Raw genomic sequence first — 26,420 nt, 5'->3', positions numbered from 1 at the left:
AAAAATTCACACACAAACTGTAAAACAAGTAAAAATATCACAATATGCCTACATTCAATTTTACGCAGTATGCGAATTTTAACACATTACGACCGCGAAAAGAAGATTTTACTGTACTATAATTTATTTTATTTTCGAAAGAAAATGATCAAAATCCAATATGGCGGCGATTGCTCCTGACAAAATGCTGTCGATGTCAACATACATGTAAACCATCGACGACCTAGTTCTGGCTACCATAACTTTAAATGTCGCTTTTTATGATTTTTGACTGGCGCGACTTTGTACAGGTCTGTCAATACTAAATAAACTGTACGCTGAAGTTTCTTTAGCTATCGAAGACCTTGACAATTTTGACGAGTAAACAGACAATTGCAGCGACTGACACTTTATTTGACAAAATATACAGGGCAATACATTTTCCGACTTCGGACGACGAATTTAAGGACGCGCAGAACGTGTTTTTTATTTAATGTTATGGGTATGCCGTGTGTGATCCGATGCATCAATGGCGCCCATGTTAAAATCATTTCCCCGAGAACATGGAACGACAAAAGTACAAACAAAAATCAAAACATTTAAGAACTAGTATCTTACCTTTAATTATCCTTTAAAATCCATCTAATAATCCATTTCACTCAATAATTGACGATTTTGCATCTTGGGTCTTTAATAATTATTTAAGCATAGTTAAAGAAAGACCCTTATGCCACTCTATCACTTTATTCAAATGAGTTTATGAACGCGATAAACTTTCTTCTTCGTCACACGCTACGTCATGTACTCTACATTACTGCTGTTCAAATGAACCGGAGCAGTTTATCTAATAATAGCCGTTGGTAAACTCGGTTGCATTTGCAGATTTCTGCATACAAACATAATTATGTTTAAACTTGCACAATGTTTTATTTATCTATGGTAAATGTCCTTATTGTACGAGAAAATAATTTAATATATAAATACACAAAGAATGGAAAACATTCCAGTACACAACAGATAAATGAGTAGAAAATACCCGTGTACAAAATGGGACGTTCCCAATTCCAGTGTGGTGCTATTTTTACCATCTTATACTTTACACAGCTCTATGCCTAACGTGAATTAAATAGGAAAGCAAACATAGCAGATTATTCATGAACTGTGCGATATGTGTATGGCTTGTTGTACATTCTTAATATTTAAGTTAAATGTCAAAAGTATATGCTTTGGTTATAAACAATGCACATTACACGAAATAAGGAAAATGTGATCAATTGACAATTCAGATATGTCGACATACAGTACATGTAAAAAACATGTGAAATAAGTCGCGTGTATAATAAATCGTCAAAAAAATGGGGAAAATGACGCAATAAGTATGTCATTTTATGACGCCATCAATCAGCTGATTCATTATACGGATGGCGAAAAATTATGTCATATGACTAGATTTAAAGGTTGAAGGTCGTATAATTTTGAAGCTTAAGTTTTGTCGACTTTGTTTCTTATGAAAAATCATTCAGTGGCAAAGTAAATATAAATAAAAAATAACAAAACAAAAATCGTGTAATTTTATATTTTATTTCAACATTTCTTTTGGCGAATATGTCATATATATTTTTTTCTGCAAAATATGCACATTTTCTTCTAATGGGTTACCTTAAAATTCGATCAATGAACCAAACAATATCGACCTAATTTTAGCGCATATCGCATGACGTCATTTAAAAAGTAGTCCGTGCACGCGACAGGTATATTCCACAGTGTTGAATACAAGCAAGTATATTCCACAACGTGTTATACCGTCAATGTCGCGGTGAAAATGGGATAAACTTTCTTCTTCGTCACACGCTACGTCATGTACTCTACATTACTGCTGTTCAAATGAACCGGAGCAGTTCATCTAATAATAGCCGTTAGTAAACTCGGTTGCATTTGCAGATTTCTGCATACAAACATAATTATGTTTAAACTTGCACAATGTTTTATTTATCTGTGGTAAATGCCCTTATTGTACGAGAAAATAATTTAATATATAAATACACAAAGAATGGAAAACATTCCAGTACACAACAGATAAATAAGTAGAAAATACCCGTGTACAAAATGGGACGTTCCCAATTCCAGTGTGGTGCTATTTTTACCATCTTATACTTTACACAGCTCTATGCCTAACGTGAATTAAATAGGAAAGCAAACATAGCAGATTATTCATGAACTGTGCGATATGTGTATGGCTTGTTGTACATTCTTAATATTTAAGTTAAATGTCAAAAGTATATGCTTTGGTTATAAACAATGCACATTACACGAAATAAGGAAAATGTGATCAATTGACAATTCAGATATGTCGACATACAGTACATGTAGAAAAAATGTGAAATAAGTCGCGTTTATAATAAATCGTCAAAAAAAATGGGGAAAATGACGCAATAAGTATGTCATTTTATGACGCCATCAATCAGCTGATTCATTATACGGATGGCGAAAAATTGTGTCATATGACTAGTTTTAAAGGTTGAAGGTCGTATAATTTTGAAGCTTAAGTTTTGTCGACTTTGTTATAAATAAAAAAATAACAAAACAAAAATCGTGTAATTTCATATTCTATTTCAACATTTCTTTTGGTGAATATGTCAGATATATGTTTTTTTGCAAAATATGCACATTTTCTTCTAATGGGTGACCTTAAAATTCGATCAATTAACCAAACAATATCGACCTAATTTTAGCGCATATCGCATGACGTCATTTAAAAAGTAGTCCGTGCACGCGACAGGTATATTCCACAGTGTTGAATACAAGCAAGTATATCCCACAACGTGTTATACCGTCAATGTCGCGGTGAAAATGGGATAAATTAATTTTGCACAACTTCCAAAACTACTTATCTGGTTTATTTAACCAAACAGTATTTGTGCTTCTTAAAATTGTGATTAATTGTTGGTTTTTATATTTCCCAATTGTTTACATTTTTTTGTTTTTAATTTTACCAGAACAAAATTTCAAACTCACCTTGCAATTATTATTCGTATTGAAACAACAATGAAACCTGTTATAATCTGGAAACTGTAAACATGTCATACAATCATAACATGGCTATTCAAGTAGGCATCAATCAACACTATTGTACTGCAACAATGCAAGCACAGGTATAAATGAGTTTTATAGAGAGTAGGATAAGTGAATGAAAGGTCAAATATGATTCATGTGTAACCGTTTTGTTCTTTTACTGGTTGTACCACTATGTTGAATTTCTGCACAATAAAATCATAATTATCATCATCATCATTGTGCCCCAACATACTCATTACAACTAGAGAGATAGCATGGTTTTAATAAAGCCATGTAAGGAAAACTGCCCCGCCCCCCTGGTGGCCATGTTTTTCAATGAACTGTAACCATTTTAGAACTTATATGAGTTATCATAAGAAAGACTATTCTGACCAAGTTTCATGAAGATTAGAATATAAATGTGACTCCTTAAGTGTTAGCAGGATTTTACTATACCCATATAAAAAAACTTTCCCGCCCCCTGGACTCTATGTTTTTAAACAGACCAGAACCATTTTCGAACTCAGCAGAGCTTACAAAAGAAAAAATGACCAAGTTTCATGAAGGTTGGACCATAAATGTGACTTCTAGAGTGTTAACAAGGTTTTACTGTAGCTATATAAGGAAAACTTCCCCACCCCCTGGCGGCTATGATTTAAAATGGACCAGAACCATTTTATTTTCGAACTCAGCCGAGCTGTCATAAAAACCAATGTTCTGACCAATTTACATGCAGATTGGACCATAAATGTGACTTCTACAGTGTTAACAAGGTCTTACTATTGCCATAAAAGGGAAACTTCCCCGTCCCTTGGCGGTCATGTTTTTCAACCTTCCAAAACCATTTTCGAACTCAGCTGAGACATCATTAAGACAAATGTTATGGCCCAGTATCCTGAAGGTTGGATAATAAATGTGACATCTAGAGTGTTAACAAGCTTTTTCTTTAATTTGACCTAGTGACCTAGTTTTTGACTACACATGACCCAGTTAAGAACTTGACCAAAATATCATTGGGACAAATCTTTGGACCAAGTTTCATGAAGATCAGACAATAAATGTTGTCTCTAGAGTGTAAAAAAGCCAAAATTTTGATGACAGACTACTGATGACGGACAAAAAGTGATCCCAAAAACTCACCATGAGCATGTTGTGCTCAGGTGAGCTAAAAACTTTAATGTGTAACTTCTTATTGCTTGGTCGTAAGAAGGACAACACGCTCCGGCCTCAATGCAATGATATGCAATAAGCAATTGATTTTCAGATGTTCTTTTTTGAAAAAGTATCAAATTTGAGAGTTCAACTAGATGGCATTAACTGTGATACATGTTCAGAAAATGTAGAGAAAACATTGGAGGGTGTGCCATTGATATAATTTAGTCAAATCTCGCAATGCGAAGTTGAAAAACTAATAAACGAGAGGAAACAGGAAAATTGGTTACTTGGAAACAGTTAAACTATAAGAATATTTGGCTAATCATCTAAGTATGTAATGCTAGTATGCCTAATGTACAGTGGACACTTGTTCACACAATCCAAAAAAGCAAAACAATACAAACTCAGTTTCAAAATAAGTTTTTTTTTTAAATGCAACAGAGACGCTGTTCAGAGAATTAGTAATAATTGCCGTATAAATTCAGTGGTAACAGCCATTAAATTTCCTCCATATGCTTTCGGAATACGGCTTCTACCTATTTACTAAGCGTTTAAATGTTCACTTTTAAAAAGCACATTTCAAAATGAATCAACCAAACTGACTAATAAGATAATTGTGTCACTCACCACATTGTGTCTGACCCAAGGAAGGTAAACCACCAGATGCTCCATTCATTCCATAAGAAGCCCCTACAGATGGGTCATCTCCCTTGCCTAGAAATTTGTCACCTTCAAAAATTATAAAGACTCTGCTTTGAAAATTTTCAGGCAATCAATATCACCCACAGGGTCATTACAACAACAGGGCCTGAAAGGCCCAAAGACGCTCACCTGATATAACAAGACAGGGGACAAAAATTCCACTCGTCCGCTCGTATTGACGAGTGAAATCTTGAAAGGACGAGTGAATTTTCCTAAAGCTCTCGTCCTACAGGACGAGTGAAAAAAAGCTGATGTTAAAAATTAATTTTCTGACCAGTAAGACTATTTTTCATTTAATAAAATCATTTTCTAAAAGCATATCTATTCAGAAAGTAGAATGCGAATGAACCGGAAATTGTAATTGTAAATTTTATACAGCAGGTGCGTGTTGTTATGCGAGACTTGTGTCCCGAGTAAATATTGGCTTTTTGGTGTAAGCTTTGCCCGTACATGTTGACAGGGAACCATGCGACTGCAGTCTGCAGTCACTGTTAGTATTGACTTCTAAAGAATTATTTAAGCGCGAAGTACGGTTTAAAACCAGATTTAAACCAGTCTGAATTTCGTTTGAAAAATGTCTGCCATACGAGCGTTCTTAAAAGGGGGCGGGGGCGATGTTCAAACGTCCGAAACGGAAAGCACGCGAGCATTAGAAAAAATTTTATTTTGTGTTCCTCATAAATAAAGTAACTTATTTCACTGCTTAGCAGTGATATACTTTAGGAAATTTTATAAGTCATATCAGCCCTTTGCAATCTTTATTTCACACATATTTGATGGACGAGTGCGTGTGTTTGCAGGACGAGTGAAAATTTTAATGCACTCGTCCTGCAGGACGAGTGCAGTTTATGAATATTTTTGTCCCCTGCAAGATATTATTGGGACAAATCTTCTGACCAAGTTTCACAAAGACCAGAAAATAAATGTGGCCTCTAGAGTGTTAACAAGGTTTTACTATAGCCATATAAGGAAAAATGCCCCGCCACCTGGCAGCCATGTTTTTCAACCAACCGGCATCTTTTTTTAAAAACTCATCCAAGATATTATTGGGATGAATCTTCTGACCAAGTTTCATAAAGATCGGACAGTAAATGTGGCCTCTAGAGTGTTAACAAGATTTTACTATAGCCATATAAGGAAAAATGCCCCGCTCCTTGGAAGCCATTTTTTTCAAGCAAACATAATTATTTTCGAACTCATCCAAGATATCATTGAGACCAATCTCCTGACCAAATTTCATGAAGATTGGACAATAAATGTGGCCTCTAGAGTGTTAACAAGGTTTTACTATAGCCATATATAGCCATTTAAGGAAAAATGCCCCGCCCCTGGTGGCCATGTTTTTAAAGCAACCAAAACCATTTTTGAACTCATCCAAGATATCATTGGGACAAATCTTCTGACCAAGTTTCATGAAGATCGGAAAGTTAATGTGGCCTCTAGTGTTAACAAGGTTTTACTAAAGCCATATAAGGAAAATAGCCCCGCCCCTGTGGTGGCCATGTTTTTCAAACAACCGGCACCATTTTTGATCTCGTCCAAGATATTATTAGGATTAATCTTCTGACCGAGTTTCATGAAGATCGGACTATAAATGTGGCCTCTAGAGTGTTAACAAGATTTTACTATAGCCTTATATAGCCATATAAGGAAAAATGCCCCGCCCCTTGGCGGCCATGTTATTCAAGCAAACATAACCATTTTGGAACTCATTCAAGATATCATTAAGACAAATCTTCTGACCATATTTCATCAAGATTGGACAATAAATGTGGCCTCTAGAGTGTAAACAAGGTTTTACTATAGCCATATAAGGAAAAATACCCCGCCCCCTGGTGGCCATGTTTTTCAATCAACCAGCATCATTTTCGAACTCGTTCAAGATATTATTGGGATGAATCTTCTGTCCAAGGTTCATGAAGATTGGACAATAAATGAGGCCCCTAGAGTGTTAACAAGATTTTACTATAGCCATATAAGGAAAAATGCCCCCCCCCCTTGGCAGCCATGTTTTTCAAGCAAAGATTATTTTTTTGAACTCATTAAAGATATCAGTGGGACAAATCTTCTGAGAAAGTTTCATGAAGATCGGAAAATAAATGTGGCCTCTAGAGTGTTAACGAGGTTTTACTAAAGCCATATAAGGAAAAATGCCCCACCCCCTGGCGGTCATGTTTCACAACCAACCAGCATCATTTTCGAACTCTTCCAAGATATTATTGGGATGAATCTTCTGACCAAGTTTCATGAAAATCAGACAATAAATGTGGCATCTAGAGTGTTAACAAGATTTTACTATAGCCATATAAGGAAAAATGCCCCGCCACATGGCAGCCATGTTTTTCAACCAACCGGCATCATTTTTAAACTCATTCAAGATATGATCAGGATGAATCTTCTGACCAAGTTTCATAAAGATCGGACAATAAATGTGGTGTCTAGAGTGTTAACAAGATTTTACTATAGCCATATAAGGAAAAATGCCCCGCCCCTTGGAAGCCTTTTTTTTTCAAGCAAACATAATTATTTTCGAACTCATCCAAGATATCATTGAGACCAATCTTCTGACCAAATTTCATGAAGATTGGACAATAAATGTGGCCTCTAGAGTGTTAACAAGGTTTTACTATAGCCATATATAGCCATATAAGGAAAAATGCCCCGCCCCTGGTGGCCATGTTTTTAAAGCAACCAAAACCATTTTCGAACTCATCCAAGATATCATTGGGACAAATCTTCTGACCAAGTTTCATGAAGATCGGAAAGTAAATGTGGCCTCTGGTGTTAACAAGGTTTTACTAAAGCCATATAAGGAAAATAGCCCCGCCCCTGTGGTGGCCATGTTTTTCAACCAACCGGCATCATTTTTGATCTCGTCCAAGATATTATTGGGATTAATCTTCTGACCGAGTTTCATGAAGATCGGACTATAAATGTGGCCTCTAGAGTGTTAACAAGATTTTACTATAGCCTTATATAGCCATATAAGGAAAAATGCCCCGCCCCTTGGCGGCCATGTTATTCAAGCAAACATAACCATTTTGGAACTCATTCAAGATATCATTAAGACAAATCTTCTGACCATATTTCATCAAGATTGGACAATAAATGTGGCCTCTAGAGTGTAAACAAGGTTTTACTATAGCCATATAAGGAAAAATACCCCGCCCCCTGGTGGCCATGTTTTTCAATCAACCAGCATCATTTTCGAACTCGTTCAAGATATTATTGGGATGAATCTTCTGTCCAAGGTTCATGAAGATTGGACAATAAATGAGGCCCCTAGAGTGTTAACAAGATTTTACTATAGCCATATAAGGAAAAATGCCCCCCCCCCCCCTTGGCAGCCATGTTTTTCAAGCAAAGGTTATTTTTTTGAACTCATTAAAGATATCAGTGGGACAAATCTTCTGAGAAAGTTTCATGAAGATCGGAAAATAAATGTGGCCTCTAGAGTGTTAACGAGGTTTTACTAAAGCCATATAAGGAAAAATGCCCCACCCCCTGGCGGTCATGTTTCACAACCAACCAGCATCATTTTCGAACTCTTCCAAGATATTATTGGGATGAATCTTCTGACCAAGTTTCATGAAAATCAGACAATAAATGTGGCATCTAGAGTGTTAACAAGATTTTACTATAGCCATATAAGGAAAAATGCCCCGCCACATGGCAGCCATGTTTTTCAACCAACCGGCATCATTTTTAAACTCATTCAAGATATGATCAGGATGAATCTTCTGACCAAGTTTCATAAAGATCGGACAATAAATGTGGTGTCTAGAGTGTTAACAAGATTTTACTATAGCCATATAAGGAAAAATGCCCCGCCCCTTGGAAGCCTTTTTTTTTCAAGCAAACATAATTATTTTCGAACTCATCCAAGATATCATTGAGACCAATCTTCTGACCAAATTTCATGAAGATTGGACAATAAATGTGGCCTCTAGAGTGTTAACAAGGTTTTACTATAGCCATATATAGCCATATAAGGAAAAATGCCCCGCCCCTGGTGGCCATGTTTTTAAAGCAACCAAAACCATTTTCGAACTCATCCAAGATATCATTGGGACAAATCTTCTGACCAAGTTTCATGAAGATCGGAAAGTAAATGTGGCCTCTGGTGTTAACAAGGTTTTACTAAAGCCATATAAGGAAAATAGCCCCGCCCCTGTGGTGGCCATGTTTTTCAACCAACCGGCATCATTTTTGATCTCGTCCAAGATATTATTGGGATTAATCTTCTGACCGAGTTTCATGAAGATCGGACTATAAATGTGGCCTCTAGAGTGTTAACAAGATTTTACTATAGCCTTATATAGCCATATAAGGAAAAATGCCCCGCCCCTTGGCGGCCATGTTATTCAAGCAAACGTAACCATTTTGGAACTCATCCAAGATATCATTAAGACAAATCTTCTGACCATATTTCATCAAGATTGGACAATAAATGTGGTCTCTAGAGTGTTAACAAGGTTTTACTATAGCCATATAAGGAAAAATACCCCGCCCCCTGGTGGCCATGTTTTTCAATCAACCAGCATCATTTTCGAACTTTTCCAAGATATTATTGGGATGAATCTTCTGACCAAGGTTCATGAAGATTGGACAATAAATGAGGCCCCTAGAGTGTTAACAAGATTTTACTATAGCCATATAAGGAAAAATGCCCCCCCCCCCCCATGGCAGCCATGTTTTTCAAGCAAAGGTTATTTTTTTGAACTCATTAAAGATATCAGTGGGACAAATCTTCTGAGAAAGTTTCATGAAGATCGGAAAATAAATGTAGCCTCTAGAGTGTTAACGAGGTTTTACTATAGCCATATAAGGAAAAATGCCCCGCCCCCTGGCAGTCATGTTTCTCAACCAACCGGCATCATTTTCGAACTCGTCCAAGATATTATTGGGATGAATCTTCTGACCAACTTTCATGAAGATCAGGCAATAAATGTGGCCTCTAGAGTGTTAACAAGATTTAACTATAGTCATATAAGGAAAAATGCCCCGCCCCTTGGCAGCCATGTTTTTCAAGCAATCGTAACCATTTTCGAACTCATCCAAGATATCATTAAAACCAATCTTCTGACCAAATTTCATGAAGATTGGACAATAAATGTGGCCTCTAGAGAGTGAACAAGGCAAATGTTGACGTCGCACAACGGACAACGCACGACGGACAAAAGGCGATCACAAAAGCTCACCATGAGCACGTTGTGCTCAGGTGAGCTAAAAAATAATGTAGAACTTGCGATAAAATGTTAAGATACTTTAGACATATTCAAATAAATAGCTTAGTACAGCACTAATGACCCTGGCTAGTTACTGGATGCCCCCAAATCTTATGCTTATCAGAGAAACAAGAATTCATGATATCACCTTAAATTAGGAGCATAGGGTTGTATGTAAGATATTGTCTAGTCATAGGAAATATTTATCTGATAAGTATCAAATATCCAAATCCACTCTTGCCAAAACTTTTTTGATATGATTAATGGGACATAATACATTAATGCGTCCAGCATTTTGCTGGTTAACCAAATTAGTTGAGATAGTATGCCCACCAGGATTCTCACCAAGTTTAACAATTATTATTAACAAACTATAGTTTTTTGGGCCATTTTCTTTCAAGGAGTAAACATTTGCCCTGGTGTGACTATTTTATGACCTACTTTGGGAGCATAAAATATTTTAAACTGCGGCTAAATAGACCATTTGTTAAGATGTCAAGTGCCACTATGCTTAAGTTATATACCAAATAAATAGAACCAAAAGCAAACTAGGTACCTTTATTTTTGGGAGAGTTGCTGAAGTAGTCAAAGTCAGCCCCCAGCGTGAGGGAAGGTCCCAGTGGTTCATGCGATGTGTGCATTGTGCCATTCAACAAGGGTTCTTTCAGCGTCTCCTGAATTACACACATTTTTCAAATAAAGGTATGAGGATATTTGTTGGTTACAATTTTAACCCTTTACCACTTAGAAAAGTAATTTGACGTGCTTGTAGTTAAATTTATTTAAAGACCTTTCTTACTAGATTTAAATTTTAAAGGCTTCATTTCCGACCCTTAGAAACTGATGAGCAGCAAACAACATAAAACCTGAACAGACTGCGATTTACTTGCAGGCTGTTCTGGTTTTATGCTGTTTGCACATAGCCATTTTCACTTTTTTCTGAGTGGGAAAGGGTTAATTCACGTATAATTAGAGAAATAAATATTTTCACGAGAGGCTCAGCCAAAAGTAATCTTATTTGTTTCCTATGATAACAATTTAACAAATGTCAAAATTTTACCAAACCATACAAAGGTTCTTTTTATTGAATGCTCCTTTACTGCTCAAACAAGATTTTTAGGCACTAAAAATTCAGATTTTAGCAATAATAATAATAATATCTTTAATTTTCACTGCCATTTTTCATTAACACTAATTTGTCTTTTTTAGGTCCCTGAAATTTCCATATAAATCACAGAAAATAAGTAAATAAAGAAATCTTTTTACAAGGAGATTGTCACAAGAGCATGTTGATGTGTTTTTCAACTTTTGGGGTAATGGTAGCTTCGCTAAAAAGGAATAGAAATTACTGTCATAGAGAAAATAGAATAAGAATAGAGAACAAGAGCTGTCACCATAGGATGACTTATGGCCCCTATAAACGCTTGATAGAACTTATGAGCTTTTCTCGAAACCTAAACGCAGATTTCGAAACCTAAACGCGGACCATAAGTTCAAGGTCAAGGTCACAGGGGTCAAAATTTGTGTGCGTATGGAAAGGCCTTGTCCATATACACATGAATACCAAATATGAAGGTTATATCTCAAGGGACATAGAAGTTATGAGCATTTTTCGAAACCTAAACGCAGATTTCGAAACCTAAACGCGGACCATAAGTTCAAGGTCAAGGTGACAGGGGTCAAAATTTGTGTGCGTATGGAAAGGCCTTGTCCATATACACATGCATACCAAATATGAAGGTTATATCTCAAGGGACATAGAAGTTATGAGCATTTTTCGAAACCTAAACGGAGATTTCGAAACCTAAACGCGGACTCTAAGTTTAAGGTCAAGGTCACAGGGGTAAAAAATTTTGTACGTATGGAAAGGCCTTGTCTATATACACATGCATACCAAATATGAAGATTATATCTCAAGGGACATAGAAGTTATGAGCATTTTTTGAAACCTAAACGCAGATTTCGAAACCTAAATGCGGACCATAAGTTCAAGGTCAAGGTCACAGGGGTCAAAATTTGTGTGCGTATGGAAAGGCCTTGTCCATATACACATGAATACCAAATATGAAGGTTATATCTCAAGGGACATAGAAGTTATGAGCATTTTTCGAAACCTAAACGCAGATTTCGAAACCTAAACGCGGACCATAAGTTCAAGGTCAAGGTCACAGGGGTCAAAATTTGTGTGAGTATGGAAAGGCCTTGTCCATATACACATGCATACCAAATATGAAGGTTATATCTCAAGGGACATAGAAGTTATGAGCATTTTTCGAAACCTAAACGCAGATTTCGAAACCTAAACGCGGACTCTAAGTTTAAGGTCAAGGTCACAGGGGTAAAAAATTTTGTACGTATGGAAAGGCCTTGTCTATATACACATGCATACCAAATATGAAGATTATATCTCAAGGGACATAGAAGTAATGAGCATTTTTTGAAACCTAAACGCAGATTTCGAAACCTAAACGCGGACCATAAGTTCAAGGTCAAAGTCACAGGGGTCAAAATTTGTGTGCGTATGGAAAGGCCTTGTCCATATACACATGCATACCAAATATGTAGGTTATATCTCAAGGGACATAGAAGTTATGAGCATTTTTCGAAACCTAAACACAAAGTGTGACGGAAAGATGGACAGACAGACAGACGGACAGACCGACAGCCCAATCACTATATCAAAGAAAAGGGGGCATAACAAAAAAAAAAATATAGGATGAATATGACTTTACCAAGATTTTTATTTAAATCATTTTATCTCTCCATGGAAAATCCAACATTGTAATAATTATCCTTTTACTTGATTTTCACAGGCAATATGTAAATTTTCAATTTATTTCAAGTGAAGCAGTGACTGACAGAATACCAGTGTTTTTGTTGCTTGTGTAAAACTCCACATGTCAAACAATAGAAAAAAAAACTAACTTTTAATCATAACACTATTTCCAAAAAAAACAGCCATTAACATGAAAAAGAAAGAAAATTGTTGAATTACAATGTAAGATTTTATTATTATTTCATTTAAAGACATATATAACAACAAGAGCTGTGTTTGTAAAACACAATGCCCCCTACTGAGCCGCTTTGAAGCCATGTATTTTACCTTTGACCTTAAAGGATGACCTTGACCTTTCACCACTCAAAATGTGCAGCTCCATGAGATACGCATGCATGCCAAATATGGAGTTGCTATCTTCAATTATGCAAAATTTTACTTTGACCTTGACCTTGAAGGATGACCTTGACCTTTCCCCACTCAAAATGTGCAGCTCCATGAGATACACATGCATGCCAAATATCAAGTTCCTATCTTCAATATTGCAAAATTTGACCTTTGACCTTGAAGGATGACCTTGACCTTTCACCACTCAAAATGTGCAGTTCCATGAGATACACATGCATGCCAAATATCAAGTTACTATCTTAAATATTGCAAAATTCGACCTTTGACCTTGAATGATTACCGTGACCTTAACCATTCACCACTCAAAATGTGCAGATCCATGAGATACACATGCATGCCAAATATCAAGTTGCTATCTTCAATAGTGAAAAAGTGATGGCAAATGTTAATTTTTTTGGACGGATGGACAGACGCCATCTATTTGACATTTGACCTTGAAGGATGACCTTCACCTTCACCTTTCACTACTCAAAATGTGCAGCGCCATGATATACACATGCATGCCAAACATCAAGTTGCTATCTTCAATATTGGAAAAGTTATGGCCAATATTAAAGTTTTCGGACGGACAGACGCCATATATTTGACATTTGACCTTGAAGGATGACCTTCACCTTCACCTTTTACCACTAAAAATGTTCAGCTCCATGAGATACACATGGATCCCCAATATCAAGTTGCTATCTTCAATATTGAAATAGTTATGGCCAATGTTAAAGTTTTTGGACGGACGGACAGACGCCATTTATTTGACATTTGACCTTGAAGGATGACCTTGACCTTCACTTTTCACCACTCAAAATGTGCAGCTCCATGAGATGCACATAAATGCCAAATATCAAGTTGCTATGTTCAATATTGAAAAAATTATGGCCATTAAAGTTTTCGGAAGGACGGACAGACTGACACACTGACTGACTGACTGACTGATTGACTGACTGCCGGACAGTTCAACTGATATATGCCACCCTATCCGGAGCATAAAAAAAGTTCCATCACTTATGAATGTGATAATTGATGTTACATTGAAATCACCTAATATCCTCGACATCATACTACATGTATCACTAAATGACAAGACATCAACAGGAAAAGATGTTATACACACCACTTCAGAGCGGGGCAAATAAGTGTTACTTGAACCTCAAAAAGAACTTACAAAAGTCAAGGATTACCGTAATTACACTAAGTTTTCCAACACTTAAAAAAAAAATTTTTAATTCGTGTAAGAAAATTTTTATTACAAAAAATATTTTAAAAATACAGGTGTCCCAAAATTAAGAGACAAAGGGACAGATTCTAAAATAAAGAGAAACTCTATTAAAAAATAAAAATATTGCATTGAAGATCGGATACTGCAGTATGGCAATGTTTATAGCTTCAATTGCAGTAAAGAATAATAACACGTTATATATGTTTCAATTTAAGCTGTTGGGTGAAACCATTGTCTATTACACTACACTTTTATTTACCCATGTACGCTAATTTAATGGTCTATTGCCTTAAGGCATTCGTCTGTCGTGTTTTATGACCTAAACCCGGTTGTAAAAACACATGATCTAGTGTCACCAGATAACCGCGACAAGTTAAAATTCTGGTAAAAAAGCATTAAAAAATAAACTGTTCAAAATTAAGTCATAAATTTTGAACAAAAACTGGTATGTCCGAAAAGTTAGAGTCATGAAAACTAATGAGTAATTATGGTAGATCAGCCTCTGTATGGGATAACTTTGCCTAATGCGTGTGCATTAAGTGTCGTCCCAGATTAGCCAATGCAGTACACACAGGGTAATCAGAGACGACAATTTCCGTCTGTACTGGATTTTTTGTTTAGAAAATACCAGTACCTCCTTGAAACGAAAATTGCCATGAAAGCCAAAAGTGTCTTCCCTGATTATCCTAGGTGGACTACACAAGCTAATCCGGTAGGGCACTTAACACACAGGAGAATACCAGGGACACATGCAATAAGTCCCGTTTTGCCAGAACACGGCTAAAACATTCTCTCTCCCACCTTTGATATTTGCAGCATTACGATGGAATGCTTGATGGCCTCAATCATGGCCTCTGCGGTCACCTTGATGACGTTGTACTTCTCCCTGGCCCCAACGTCCTCACACGCCTCTATTCGCGCCTCCAGACCCGCCGCTTGGTTGATCAACAGCTGCAGATAGGCGTCGGTCTCCGCCAGCTTTCTGTCAAAGTCCACCGCGCTTGGGACAATACCGGACTGACCACCCTGAATTTGAATAATTTTCTTGACATTAAAATGGGATGTCAAAAAAAAAACATCTGGTGGTGAGCTAAAATGTCAACACTTTTTGAAACTTGATGTTTAGCAATTTTTTGAACTTATCACTAGTGTGTTATTGAAGTATTTCTACATGCATTTATATACACAAAGAACGACAGATTTTTTTTCGGTAAAAAGCTTTACTTTAAACACACTTTATCTTAAATGACTAAACAATTTATCTGACTGCATCTTTTAACATTTGCAAGTACACAAAAATAAATGAAGTTAAGATTACCCTTAAGTACATCCTTTACCATGTGAACATAAATTCTGTATTTATGCCTTAATGTCGGCAAGCAAAATATATATTTGATACTAAGTAAAAGAAATCCCAGCAATATTGGCAGGAGAGAAGCATATATTAACATTCTAAATATACTTAACATGACATTTATACGAAATCAGTCAGGAGAATGGTATACTGACATGAATTCCTACGCTATTGTTTACCAAGCGACATTGGTTCCTACATTACTTTGACAACCCTGACAACGGTTCATTACTTTGACTGCCTGACCATTGGTTCTTACATTATATTTACAGCCTCTTCATTGGTTCCAACAATTTAGCCACATGGGCATTCACTACTATGTAATATTTCATGGATTCTAATAGTTTTGATTGACATTTGAACCACAATTTGTTTGGATTTTCCAGATCAATTATTAGCAAAACAAAACAATATACACCAATCACATATGGCTATCATCTTATGATTAATCTACTCAATTTGGTTTACAAATTTCCAGTATAATAATGAGAAAAACTTAACTAAATATAATACCCCAATCAAAGATGGCTGCCGATTCATAAAAACTGACACACAATATTGGATTCAATTTTAACTAGTTGACAACAATGAGCCGATGCATAACACACATTTCTTATTAAATTAATAATTTGACTTATTGTTGAGTTTCTATGTTTCTTTCCATTAAGAAGTCACCTCTTTATCGACAAAAAATAATATTTAAACAATAAATAGAAAACAAATTCCAAGGTCGAAAAAGTGTAGAAACCTATGTCTGGATTGTCAAAATATCATTGGAACTGTTGCCTAAATAATTTAGTTACCAATGTGCAATTGTGTCAGAAATAGTTTTGGAAATATTGTCTGACCCTGTAAAAAATAGTGTAGAAACAATTGTCCATAGAAAATGATGTCTCGGATTCCAGGGCAATGGTTCAAGAATCCCTTGTAATTTTTGTTGTTGTTTTGTTTAGTTTTCCTGCCATTTGAACCTGTATTTTATTCATATCATGTCAGTTGGTGAAGCTACTCACACTTTCCTGAATTATCTGTTGCTAAGCACACATGCTTATGTCAGTAGCTGACAACTGCCCTACTTAAAATCAAAGTTAGAAGCAGAATGGCCTAAGAAATAATTTTATATCAAATATCTTCATAAGTTATATAGTTGGGCTAGTAATATTTTAGGATTTGTATTCAAGTGCTAGCCTGTCTGGTAATACAGCTACTAGGCAGACATTACCAAAGGATCGTCTGCCCATCAGACATTGCCGCTCATTAGACATTGCCATCAGAAATTTCAATAGGCAGACGGTAAAATGCATTATCGCTGGACCTGTGTCCAGTAATGTTTGCTTTTAAAGATTGGTTCCATCTTGCAATTTTACCATCAACAACATTATTTTGTGGTTGCCGGTTCCTGATATAATCCCAGATAAAGTCAGATCATTTTCGCAAACATTCAAAACCACTGCCAGTGTTATACACTGCAACATGTATAAATTCCAAGAATTATGCTAACATTGAAATTCAACTGTCAGCATATGAGAAAGTGTATGCAAATGAGCATCCTCTAAAAATAATGTTGATCTTGCATGTAATCTTTAACTGTCTAATTGTGTTTGTGCAGATTATGCCAAACATCACACTTAATTGATGTTAATAATATACCACTACTTAATAACAATGACATGTGATTTTTTTTACTTTTGCTACGGTAACATTTTGATTGAAATTAATGAAAGAAACCTAATTTTCATAAATTAAAGCTAAAACAGAATATGTTTGTGTCCATTTCTGTTTCATATTAAGGAAGCTCACCCGTAATGGGCACTTTTCCAAATATAATCTAATGTATTATTTTCTTAATCAGCATCATTTCACTGAACTACATGCAAATTTTTAGGTAGGCTTTTTAAAACAAGGGCTTTTGTAAAACATGCATGCCCCCCATATGGGCTGTCAGTTGTAGTGGCAGCCATTGTGTGAATATATTTTTTGTCACTGTGTCCTTGACCTTTGACCTAGTGACCTGAAAATCAATAAGGGTCATCTGCCAGACATGATCAATGTACCTATGACGTTTCATGATCCTAGGCGTAAGCATTCTTGAATTATCATCCGGAAACCATTTAACTGTTTCGAGTCACTGTGACCTTGACCTTTGACCTTATGACCTGAAAATCAATAGGGGTCATCTGCCACTCATTATCAATGTACCTATGAAGTTTCATGATCCTAGGCGTAAGTATTGTTGAGTTATCATCCGGAAACCATTTTACTATTTCGAGTCACTGTGACCTTGACCTTTGACCTAGTGACCTGAAAATCAATAGTGGTCATCTGCCAGTCATGATCAATGTGCCTATGAAGTTTCATGATCCTAGGCCTAAGCATTCTTGACCTCGTGACCTGAAAATCAATAGGGGACATCTGCCAGTCATGATCAATGTACCTATGAATTTTCATGATCCTAGGCCTAAGCGTTCTTGAGTTATAATCCGGAAACCATCTGGTGGACGGACTGACCGACCGACGGGACATGTGCAAAACAATATACCCCCTCTTCTTCGAAGGAGGGCATACAAATATTTTTTTCAAAACCACCCCAAGCTCAGCTTTTGTCCAGTTTATTTGCACACAGGGGTATATGAAAGCTCCATAATTCATCCAGATTTCCAAATATGGGCATGCAGTTGGTGTGTACAGATGCAGTAAAGGTGTTTTAAGTTTAAACAATATAAAATAAGTATTCTTTTACAGACATTTATTTTTTATAACTTGTTATCTATGGAAGAGCGCCATGGTATGTCAGTGGTTTCAGCCAAGTAGAAATTGGGTTGGTTAAAAACAAAGTGTCATAAAATTCAAAATAGTATCATTTAAGTAATATTTTGAACTAAGTTTTTTTAGATACACTATATACAGCAAAAATACCAAGAAATAGAGAGATAACCCGTTCACTCTTTTAAATAAAAATAAAAATGCAACATGCATGATTCGTATTTTCAGCAGTAAATGACCCAATTTAGCCATAACGTTGTTTTAATTTTAAAAATTAAAGAATGTGCATAAAAATTGCAACATATTTAACAATAAACAAAGCTTATATGCTATATTTAATCAAATTACGTTAGAAAAGAAATAAAATACGCCGCAAAAAGTATGTGATGTCGGCAGGATTTGAACCTGCGCGGGAAGATCCCAAAAGATTTATAGTTTATCGCTTTAACCACTCAGCCACGACAACGTCACATTAGTAAAAGCTTAAAGGGACTGTCAACCACGACAACGAAGAAAAGAAAAGTTGTAAAATACCGTATTTTTCTACAATTATTAGTTTATATTTATTAAAAAATCACGACTGGTATATTACATTACTTTAAAAAAGTTGTTAAGTTTTCATATTTTCAGTATATTCGGCAATAAATTTTACTGGGTATGTCTACCAGGTAACTTCCAGTTAACTATAAATAACGCCAGTAGATTGATCATCATCATCACATAGTAACCCCAGGAATGCATATTGTGCATGCTTAGTGAATTGTATATTTTATATATAAAATGTTCAATCTACTTGTGTTATTTATAGTGTGTATATCGTCATGTCACCTATTTTCGCGATGTACTTTCCATTTCACAGCGCGAAATTTTATTACCTAATATACTGAAAATATGAACTTTTTTCAAGTAATGTAATATAAAAATCGTGATATTTTAATCAATATCATCTAATAATTGTAAAAAAAGATGTATTTTACAACTTTTCTTTTCTTTGTCGTCGTGGTTGACAGTCCCTTTAAATTAGATATAAATAGGTAAACACTTAAAAAGTCTCTGCGATCTTTGAAGAAATCGCGAAATCGTATATTTCAGATGATATTTGGATCAAAGTCAATATTTATTGTGAAAATACTGTAAAGGAATTAGGTAAACATATATCAACATTCGAAGTTAGAAAAAAATAAAATTCATCTCTCGGAAATTACCGATCATTGAAGATCGGCAATGATCGTAAAATAAATCGCCCGAAATCATTACGGATGCACTACCTTAATCAAAAGGATTTTGCTGTTTGCTGCTTATAAATAAAGACCTTTGAAATTGTTCTATTGATGGTAATTAATAACAGTTTTGTGAAAGCATTGTTGGTATAGTTTGTTTTTGCATTTGTAAGTGCTTTGGGGTGACATCAACACATTGATTTACTGTATATGCACTATGCCACAGAATAGATCCAATAGTTTTGACTTGAATAACCATGTCGAAGCAAAAGATGTTTAAAGAATATAAAATAGAAAATCAAATTTAGAGAAGAATCTCATATGTTTGTTGTGTTAATATACATAACAGAATTATTTATCAGAATTTATCAGTAAACAACAGTGAGCATTTTCTCATTGAACAGAAAAACACATTGACACTAGCACATGCATAATTGAGGTCGGTTAAATTTACAACTAGCCTGTAAATCTTTGCTCTTCGTAGGGCGATCTGGCCTGTAAATTGTTGCAGGCTTTTTCCATGTCTGCAATTCATCAACCTGATAAAACCATTTTGTTGAAACACAAATGCTAAATTGTGAGAATAGCAAAACCAGCGTACAAGTCTTTGCTCATGTTCGAGCCCTATAAGCATGGCCCCCACAATACTTACCAGCTGATGTGAATGTTTGCTGTGCTGAACTATGGTGATCTCCAGAGCGTCTATCCATTGTTCCCTCTCCTCTGCATCCCGAGCTGGAAAATAATTTAGCCTCGTTCTGGGAAAACAGGACTTAATGCATGTGCATAAAATGTCACCCCAGATAAGTCTGTGAAGAATGAACATACTTATCAAGGACAACACTTTACCCTTTTATTGAATTTTGGGTTAAAAGGAGTCTCTTCTAAGCACAAATTGAACATTCTATGGGGAAAGAGTCATTCCAGATGCGCACAGGCTAATTTAGGACGACACTTTACGCACATGCATTAAGCCCCGTTTTCCAAAGCAAGACATAACAACTGATTAGGGTTCAACACAGGTTAATTTACCGGTACTTAGCGAGGCTAAGAAAAGACTAGTGACCTGAAAATCAATAAGGGTCATCTGCCAGTCATGATCAATGTACCTATGAAGTTTCATGATCCTAGGCCTAAGCATTCTTGTGTTATCATCCGGAAACCATTTTACTATTTCAAGTCACTGTGACCTTGACCTTTGACCTAGTGACCTGAAAATCAATAGGGGTTATCTGCCAGTCATGATCAATGACAGACCGACAGACGGACGGACCGACATGTGCAAAACAATAAACCCCCTCTTCTTCGAGGGGGGGGGGGGCATAAAAATGAAAACACAATCAATTGATAATCAAAAAAAGATAATTCTCATGCTTTAAGTCATATTGTAACAAGTTTACACCTGCCATTGCTTGCATGGATTTTTTTTATGTGTTATTTGTATTTCAAACAAAAAAGAATTCAGACATATTCTTAAGTGAGTCATTATTGTGCACAAATCTAAAATACTTTTTAATTCAAATTATTTCTATAACTCATGAGAGGAAGTTATCAGGATCTTAATATTTGTATGCTGCGGGCCATGTTCAAGTGATTAGGATTTTATAACTATGCATTCTGCATGACAGAGCAATAAAGAGTGTTTTTTTAATTACCTTGAAAATGGAAAGTCTTGTGGTCTACAGTTATTGTGAAGGTACTGTCATCTTCATCATCTATTCCTATTATTGCACCCTGCATTGAACAAGACAAACACTGTTAACATGAATTGTCTATAATATAATTATATGTTTTATTTTCAATTTGATTATAATGCATGTTGCTTGAAAGGCAAAATACCAAAATACAAACACATCTTCAATTGAACACTTCACTTAATGTATCATACACACACATCATTCGCATACTAACAATCTTATTTCAAACTAAAAGCCGAGTTAAATCTTTTGTTATTTGACCCACACCCTCAAATCTGTCCAGACGGCAAAGCATGGTATTATGTGAACTGGCCCCCTGCCATGGTCAACACAAACAGTTGTGTTTAAGACAGTTCACTCTTTGTCAGATAAGAGAAAAGAAGACCTTTAATGCTATAAATATTGTTGAAATAATACAAAGAAAGAAAAAACAAGACTATTGCCAAGCGGCTCCACCATTGTCAGATTTTTAAATATTTATTTTTTATTTGTTGCCACCTGAATTTTTGACGTAGGAACAAAATGAAATGACATGCATAATGTCCATCTATCCATGAAAACATATGAACAAGAGATGTGTTTGTCAGAAACACAATGCCCCCTAATGCGCCGCTTTGAATTATTTTTTTGTCCTTTGACCTTGAAGGATGACCTTCACCTTTCACCACTCAAAATGTGTAGCTCCATGAGACACACATGCATGCCAAATATCAAGTTGCTACGTTCAATATTGCAAAAATTATTTAGAAGGTTAAAGTTTTGGTTAAAGTTTTGGGACACACTGACACATACAATGACAGACAGGCCAAAAACAATATACCCCGATCTTTCGATCCAGGGGCATACAAACTTTTAAGTTATTGCAGGATCCAGAAAAGTGTGACAGACAGACAGACAGACAGACAGACAGACAGACAGACAGACAGACAGACAGACAGACAGACAGACAGACAGACAGACAGACAGACAGACAGACAGACAGACAGACAGACAGACAGACAGACAGACAGACAGACAGACAGACAGACAGACAGACAGACAGACAGACAGACAGACAGACAGACAGACAGACAGACAGACAGACAGACAGACAGACAGACAGACAGACAGACAGACAGACAGACAGACAGACAGACAGACAGACAGACAGACAAACAGATAGATAGACAGACAGACTGACAGACGCACAAAGCGCAAACCATAAGTCCCCTCCGGTGAAACCGGTAGGGGATAAAACTTTACCTTCAGTCTTACACAACCTCTTCTTGAGCCTCTTTTCATTTTATCTTTTGACTGAAAAATAATAAAATATTGCATACAAGAAAATATTTCGTACAGTATACATACATGTACAAGATATAAAGTAAAAACCAAATCAAACCAGTATGTTTTGGTTTTGCCATTGCAGAAACAATAAACTTAAAGCCCACATTGGTGCTACATTTAGTGAGGAGACATCTTACCAACTATAATATCCATTGACCAAGCCCAGATATACAGACACTTTTCATCGGTATCCAGACGTTCGCTTCCACAAACAATCTTCCCTATGCTTATTTTAACAAGGTGGATATTCATTCCTAAGTTATTTTGACAATCTGGACATTTGCTCCTAAATTAATTTGATAACACATGCTCGTTTGTTGTTTTGAAAGCCCAGACATTGGTTCCTACTCAATATTGACATCCCGGACATAGGTTTCATAATTAGATGCAAAACTCAACAAATTATATACGTCCGTAAAAGGTTATCACCTTTAATTAGCCGAAAATTTAATGTACCATACTTGTTAACAGTTAGCCTCAGATAGCCTAAGAGTAAGGGGGTCAGATTTAAAATAAGCCCACCAATTTATTTCAATGGTTTTTGGACAAATTACTTAACTAAGTATTGACACTTTTTGTTCTCTCTTGTGCATAGTTCATTGTGTTTATATGTTTATAAATGTAAATATTGCTTCTTTTTATTTCTTTTCTTTCTTGTGGAAAACATCATCAGCACAATATAAATAGAAGACAACATATTAACTTCTTAAGCGGCTCTTTTCTTGAATTCCGTTCACTAATTCTTAAAAATGTTACTTGAGCATGAATGTCCGGAATAACAATAATAAAGGAACCAATTTCCAGGATATCCATATAATGTACACATGTAGGAACCAATGTCCGGACTGTTCAAATAAGGTTGAAACAAATGTCTCGCTTGCCAAAATAACGTAGACAGGAATGTCCCGATCGTCAAAACAACATAGGAATGAAAATCCGCCTTGTGAAAATTACCATAGGCATGATCTACAGTGGAAATGAATTTCCAAGATTCCCTAACATCAGATTTCCATCATGAGCCCAGGAAAGGGTTTGATATGTGTTATTTTTATTTAATGTGTCCAACATAAATTTCTACATTACTCCAGAGCTAAAACAAGCACATGCAGATATTAATTTGAAAGTAAGAAGTACTGCAAATAACTGTTAAAAAACCAATAATTAAAACGATAATTAGAGCTGGTAGAAAACAAAATAATTCTTAAATATTGAGTGTCCAAAAATCAGACTGTGAATATGACCAATCGCAACTGTGTAAATATGAAAGTATTAATTTAAATTGAGATCTTTGTTGTTCAGATGTTCAATATTTCCTTTTTCTGATTTGTCATTCTATGTTCAATCACAGGGGGGAAGCCCCTATGTTTTTATATATATATGCTATATATGCTCTATTAAAGCATATATATATATATAAATATAATACATGAATATATGAGCTTCCCTCCTGAGTGTTCAATGCCATAATTATGCAACATTTATGCAGCATACTGCTTATTTGATGTTGGCGTTATATTTGATGCTTTATGTTGTTTTGCTAGTCAAAAAAGTTATTTATGATATAAAAATAAAGTTTATTATGACTTATGAAGTTACTTTTTGTATTGAATATACCATCCAATTAATATGCATGAATAATGAAAATAGAACAAATGACATTAATGGAATATAATTTATTACAATATTCTTATTAATTATAAGGGAGACTTTTTTTTAAGTGAGTAGAACATTTTTGGACCAGTACAACTCCTTTGATAGAATTTCTATTTTGATGAAACGAGTAATACATTTTTCCAATAAATACAGTCAGGGCTCTGACATTTGCCAATAGCTACAAATTGACCTATTTGGCTAAATAAAATTATATTTGGCTACAACTTTCTCTTCATTAAAACTTAAAAAAAATAGCCCAAAATAGAAGAATTTTGCCATAGCAAGGCGAATCTGGCTAAACACATTTACAGGAAAAGACTGCTGAACACTATACTGCTACCAAGACCAGACCATAAAGTCAGCCACCTGTAGTTTATGACACAATGTTGCTAGTGAATGACTGGACAGTATCTGATGAAAACACAAGGTCAATCACAAACAAGATTTTAGCTCTAGAGGCTCAAATGAAGAGCTAAAGACTGGCTAAATTATTAAAATTAAGATCATGCCATTAAAAAAGAAAATTGATTAAAACAAGGATATTGTTTTAAACATCAACAGGTTAATTATTTGAAAGTAGATAATACTTTAAAAGTATAATGTGCTGCAAATACCAGTAACAAATACCAATAATTAATATGATAATTAGAGCTGGTAGAAAACAAAAGAATTCTTTAATATTGAGGGTCAAAAAATCTGACTATGAGTATGGCCAATTCTAACCGTGTAAATATGAAAGCATTAATTTGAATTAAGATCTTTGTTGTTTAGATGTTTGATTTTTATTTTATTTTTAGGATGTGCGATTTTATGTTTAATGTCATAATTATGTAACAATTATGCAGCATAATGTTTGATTAACGTTGACATTATATTTGATGGTTTATGTTGTCATGTTAAAAAAGTTATTAATGACATAAAAATAAAGCTAAGTATCACTTATATAAGTTATAAAGTTACTTTTTTATACAAAATATACTTTGACATTTAATGCATGTACAATTAAAAAAGAACAAATAATATTAATGAAATACAATTAATAAAATGATTGTTAAAATATATATAATAATGGTTGTTTTTTTAAATTGAGAACAATGTTTTGGGACCAGTACAACAGTACTCCTGTGGAAGAATATGTTGTTTGTTTTTTAAACAATTACTTCATTTGTTCAGTAACTACATGAAAAGACTCCTCAACACTTCTACCAAGAGAAGACAGTGGAGTCTGTTAAGAGCCAGAATTTTTTTTTTTTTATTAAACTAAAATAAAAATGCTTTCGTTTATTTTTTTATTATTTATAACAGAAACAATATAATCAATTATGATCAATTTATTATTTTTTAAAAACAAACACACTTAAATGATAAGGTTTTTTTCATTGGAATCAATTTAATCTAAATGAGGATGGATGAAATGAAAGTGACACAATTAAATAGCAAACTGATTGGCATCTATCAATATAATTTAAAATTAGCATTTTAATCAATAACACTTCATTTTGAGCTAGGACTTAATTATCAACTAATCACACTAGTTGATTACTCATCGAGACTGGCAAACAAACTGAGCATCTGTTCACTCGCTTGTCAAGTGTCCGAATTTTCACACCAAACATTGATTAAAAGCTGAGACTTAATTAATATTTACTCATAATGCTAAAGCAAGTGGGTGGGGAAGGTATACAATAAATACCACAACTGGGTTTATCATGAATTATTGTTAATAGGCGAAGGATGAGTGAATAGCTTGATGAGACGTACTGTGTAATACGAAAGTAAGCCGGCGGTGTCATCTAAAACGAACCAGCGATACTGCCATCCTTTGACTACATTAGTCCACTTGCTTAGTGGACCTTCCATGACGGCCATTTTGACGGAAGTGCTACTCCTCT

The 26,420-nt window shown here is 35.2% G+C and overlaps 1 protein-coding gene and 1 non-coding gene across 5 annotated transcripts in view; both read right to left on the bottom strand.

Moving 5' to 3' along the window:
* LOC127853344 (oxysterol-binding protein-related protein 9-like) overlaps positions 1-26,406 on the bottom strand; it is a 46,778-nt gene extending 20,372 nt beyond the window's left edge. For 3 of the 4 annotated variants that reach the window (XM_052387799.1, XM_052387796.1, XM_052387797.1), the window contains exons 1-7: positions 26,290-26,406; positions 22,792-22,842; positions 21,508-21,586; positions 20,505-20,587; positions 15,317-15,541; positions 10,675-10,792; positions 4,816-4,917 (exon numbers count right to left, since the gene is read on the bottom strand). In XM_052387799.1, coding sequence (XP_052243759.1) covers positions 4,816-4,917; positions 10,675-10,792; positions 15,317-15,541; positions 20,505-20,587; positions 21,508-21,586; positions 22,792-22,842; positions 26,290-26,397 — 766 coding nt within the window. In that variant the 5' untranslated portion in view covers positions 26,398-26,406. The remainder of the gene's footprint in view (positions 1-4,815; positions 4,918-10,674; positions 10,793-15,316; positions 15,542-20,504; positions 20,588-21,507; positions 21,587-22,791; positions 22,843-26,289) is intronic. The other variant, XM_052387798.1, reaches the window with a different exon arrangement.
* Positions 19,017-19,098, bottom strand: Trnay-aua (transfer RNA tyrosine (anticodon AUA)). The gene has a single exon. It is a non-coding gene; the product is annotated as a tRNA-Tyr (tRNA).
* Positions 26,407-26,420: the final 14 nt, after the last annotated feature.

This window comes from Dreissena polymorpha, chromosome 12 (assembly GCF_020536995.1).
Source record: "Dreissena polymorpha isolate Duluth1 chromosome 12, UMN_Dpol_1.0, whole genome shotgun sequence".
Lineage (NCBI taxonomy): Eukaryota > Metazoa > Mollusca > Bivalvia > Myida > Dreissenidae > Dreissena > Dreissena polymorpha.
This window is presented reverse-complemented; position numbering and strand designations above follow the sequence as displayed.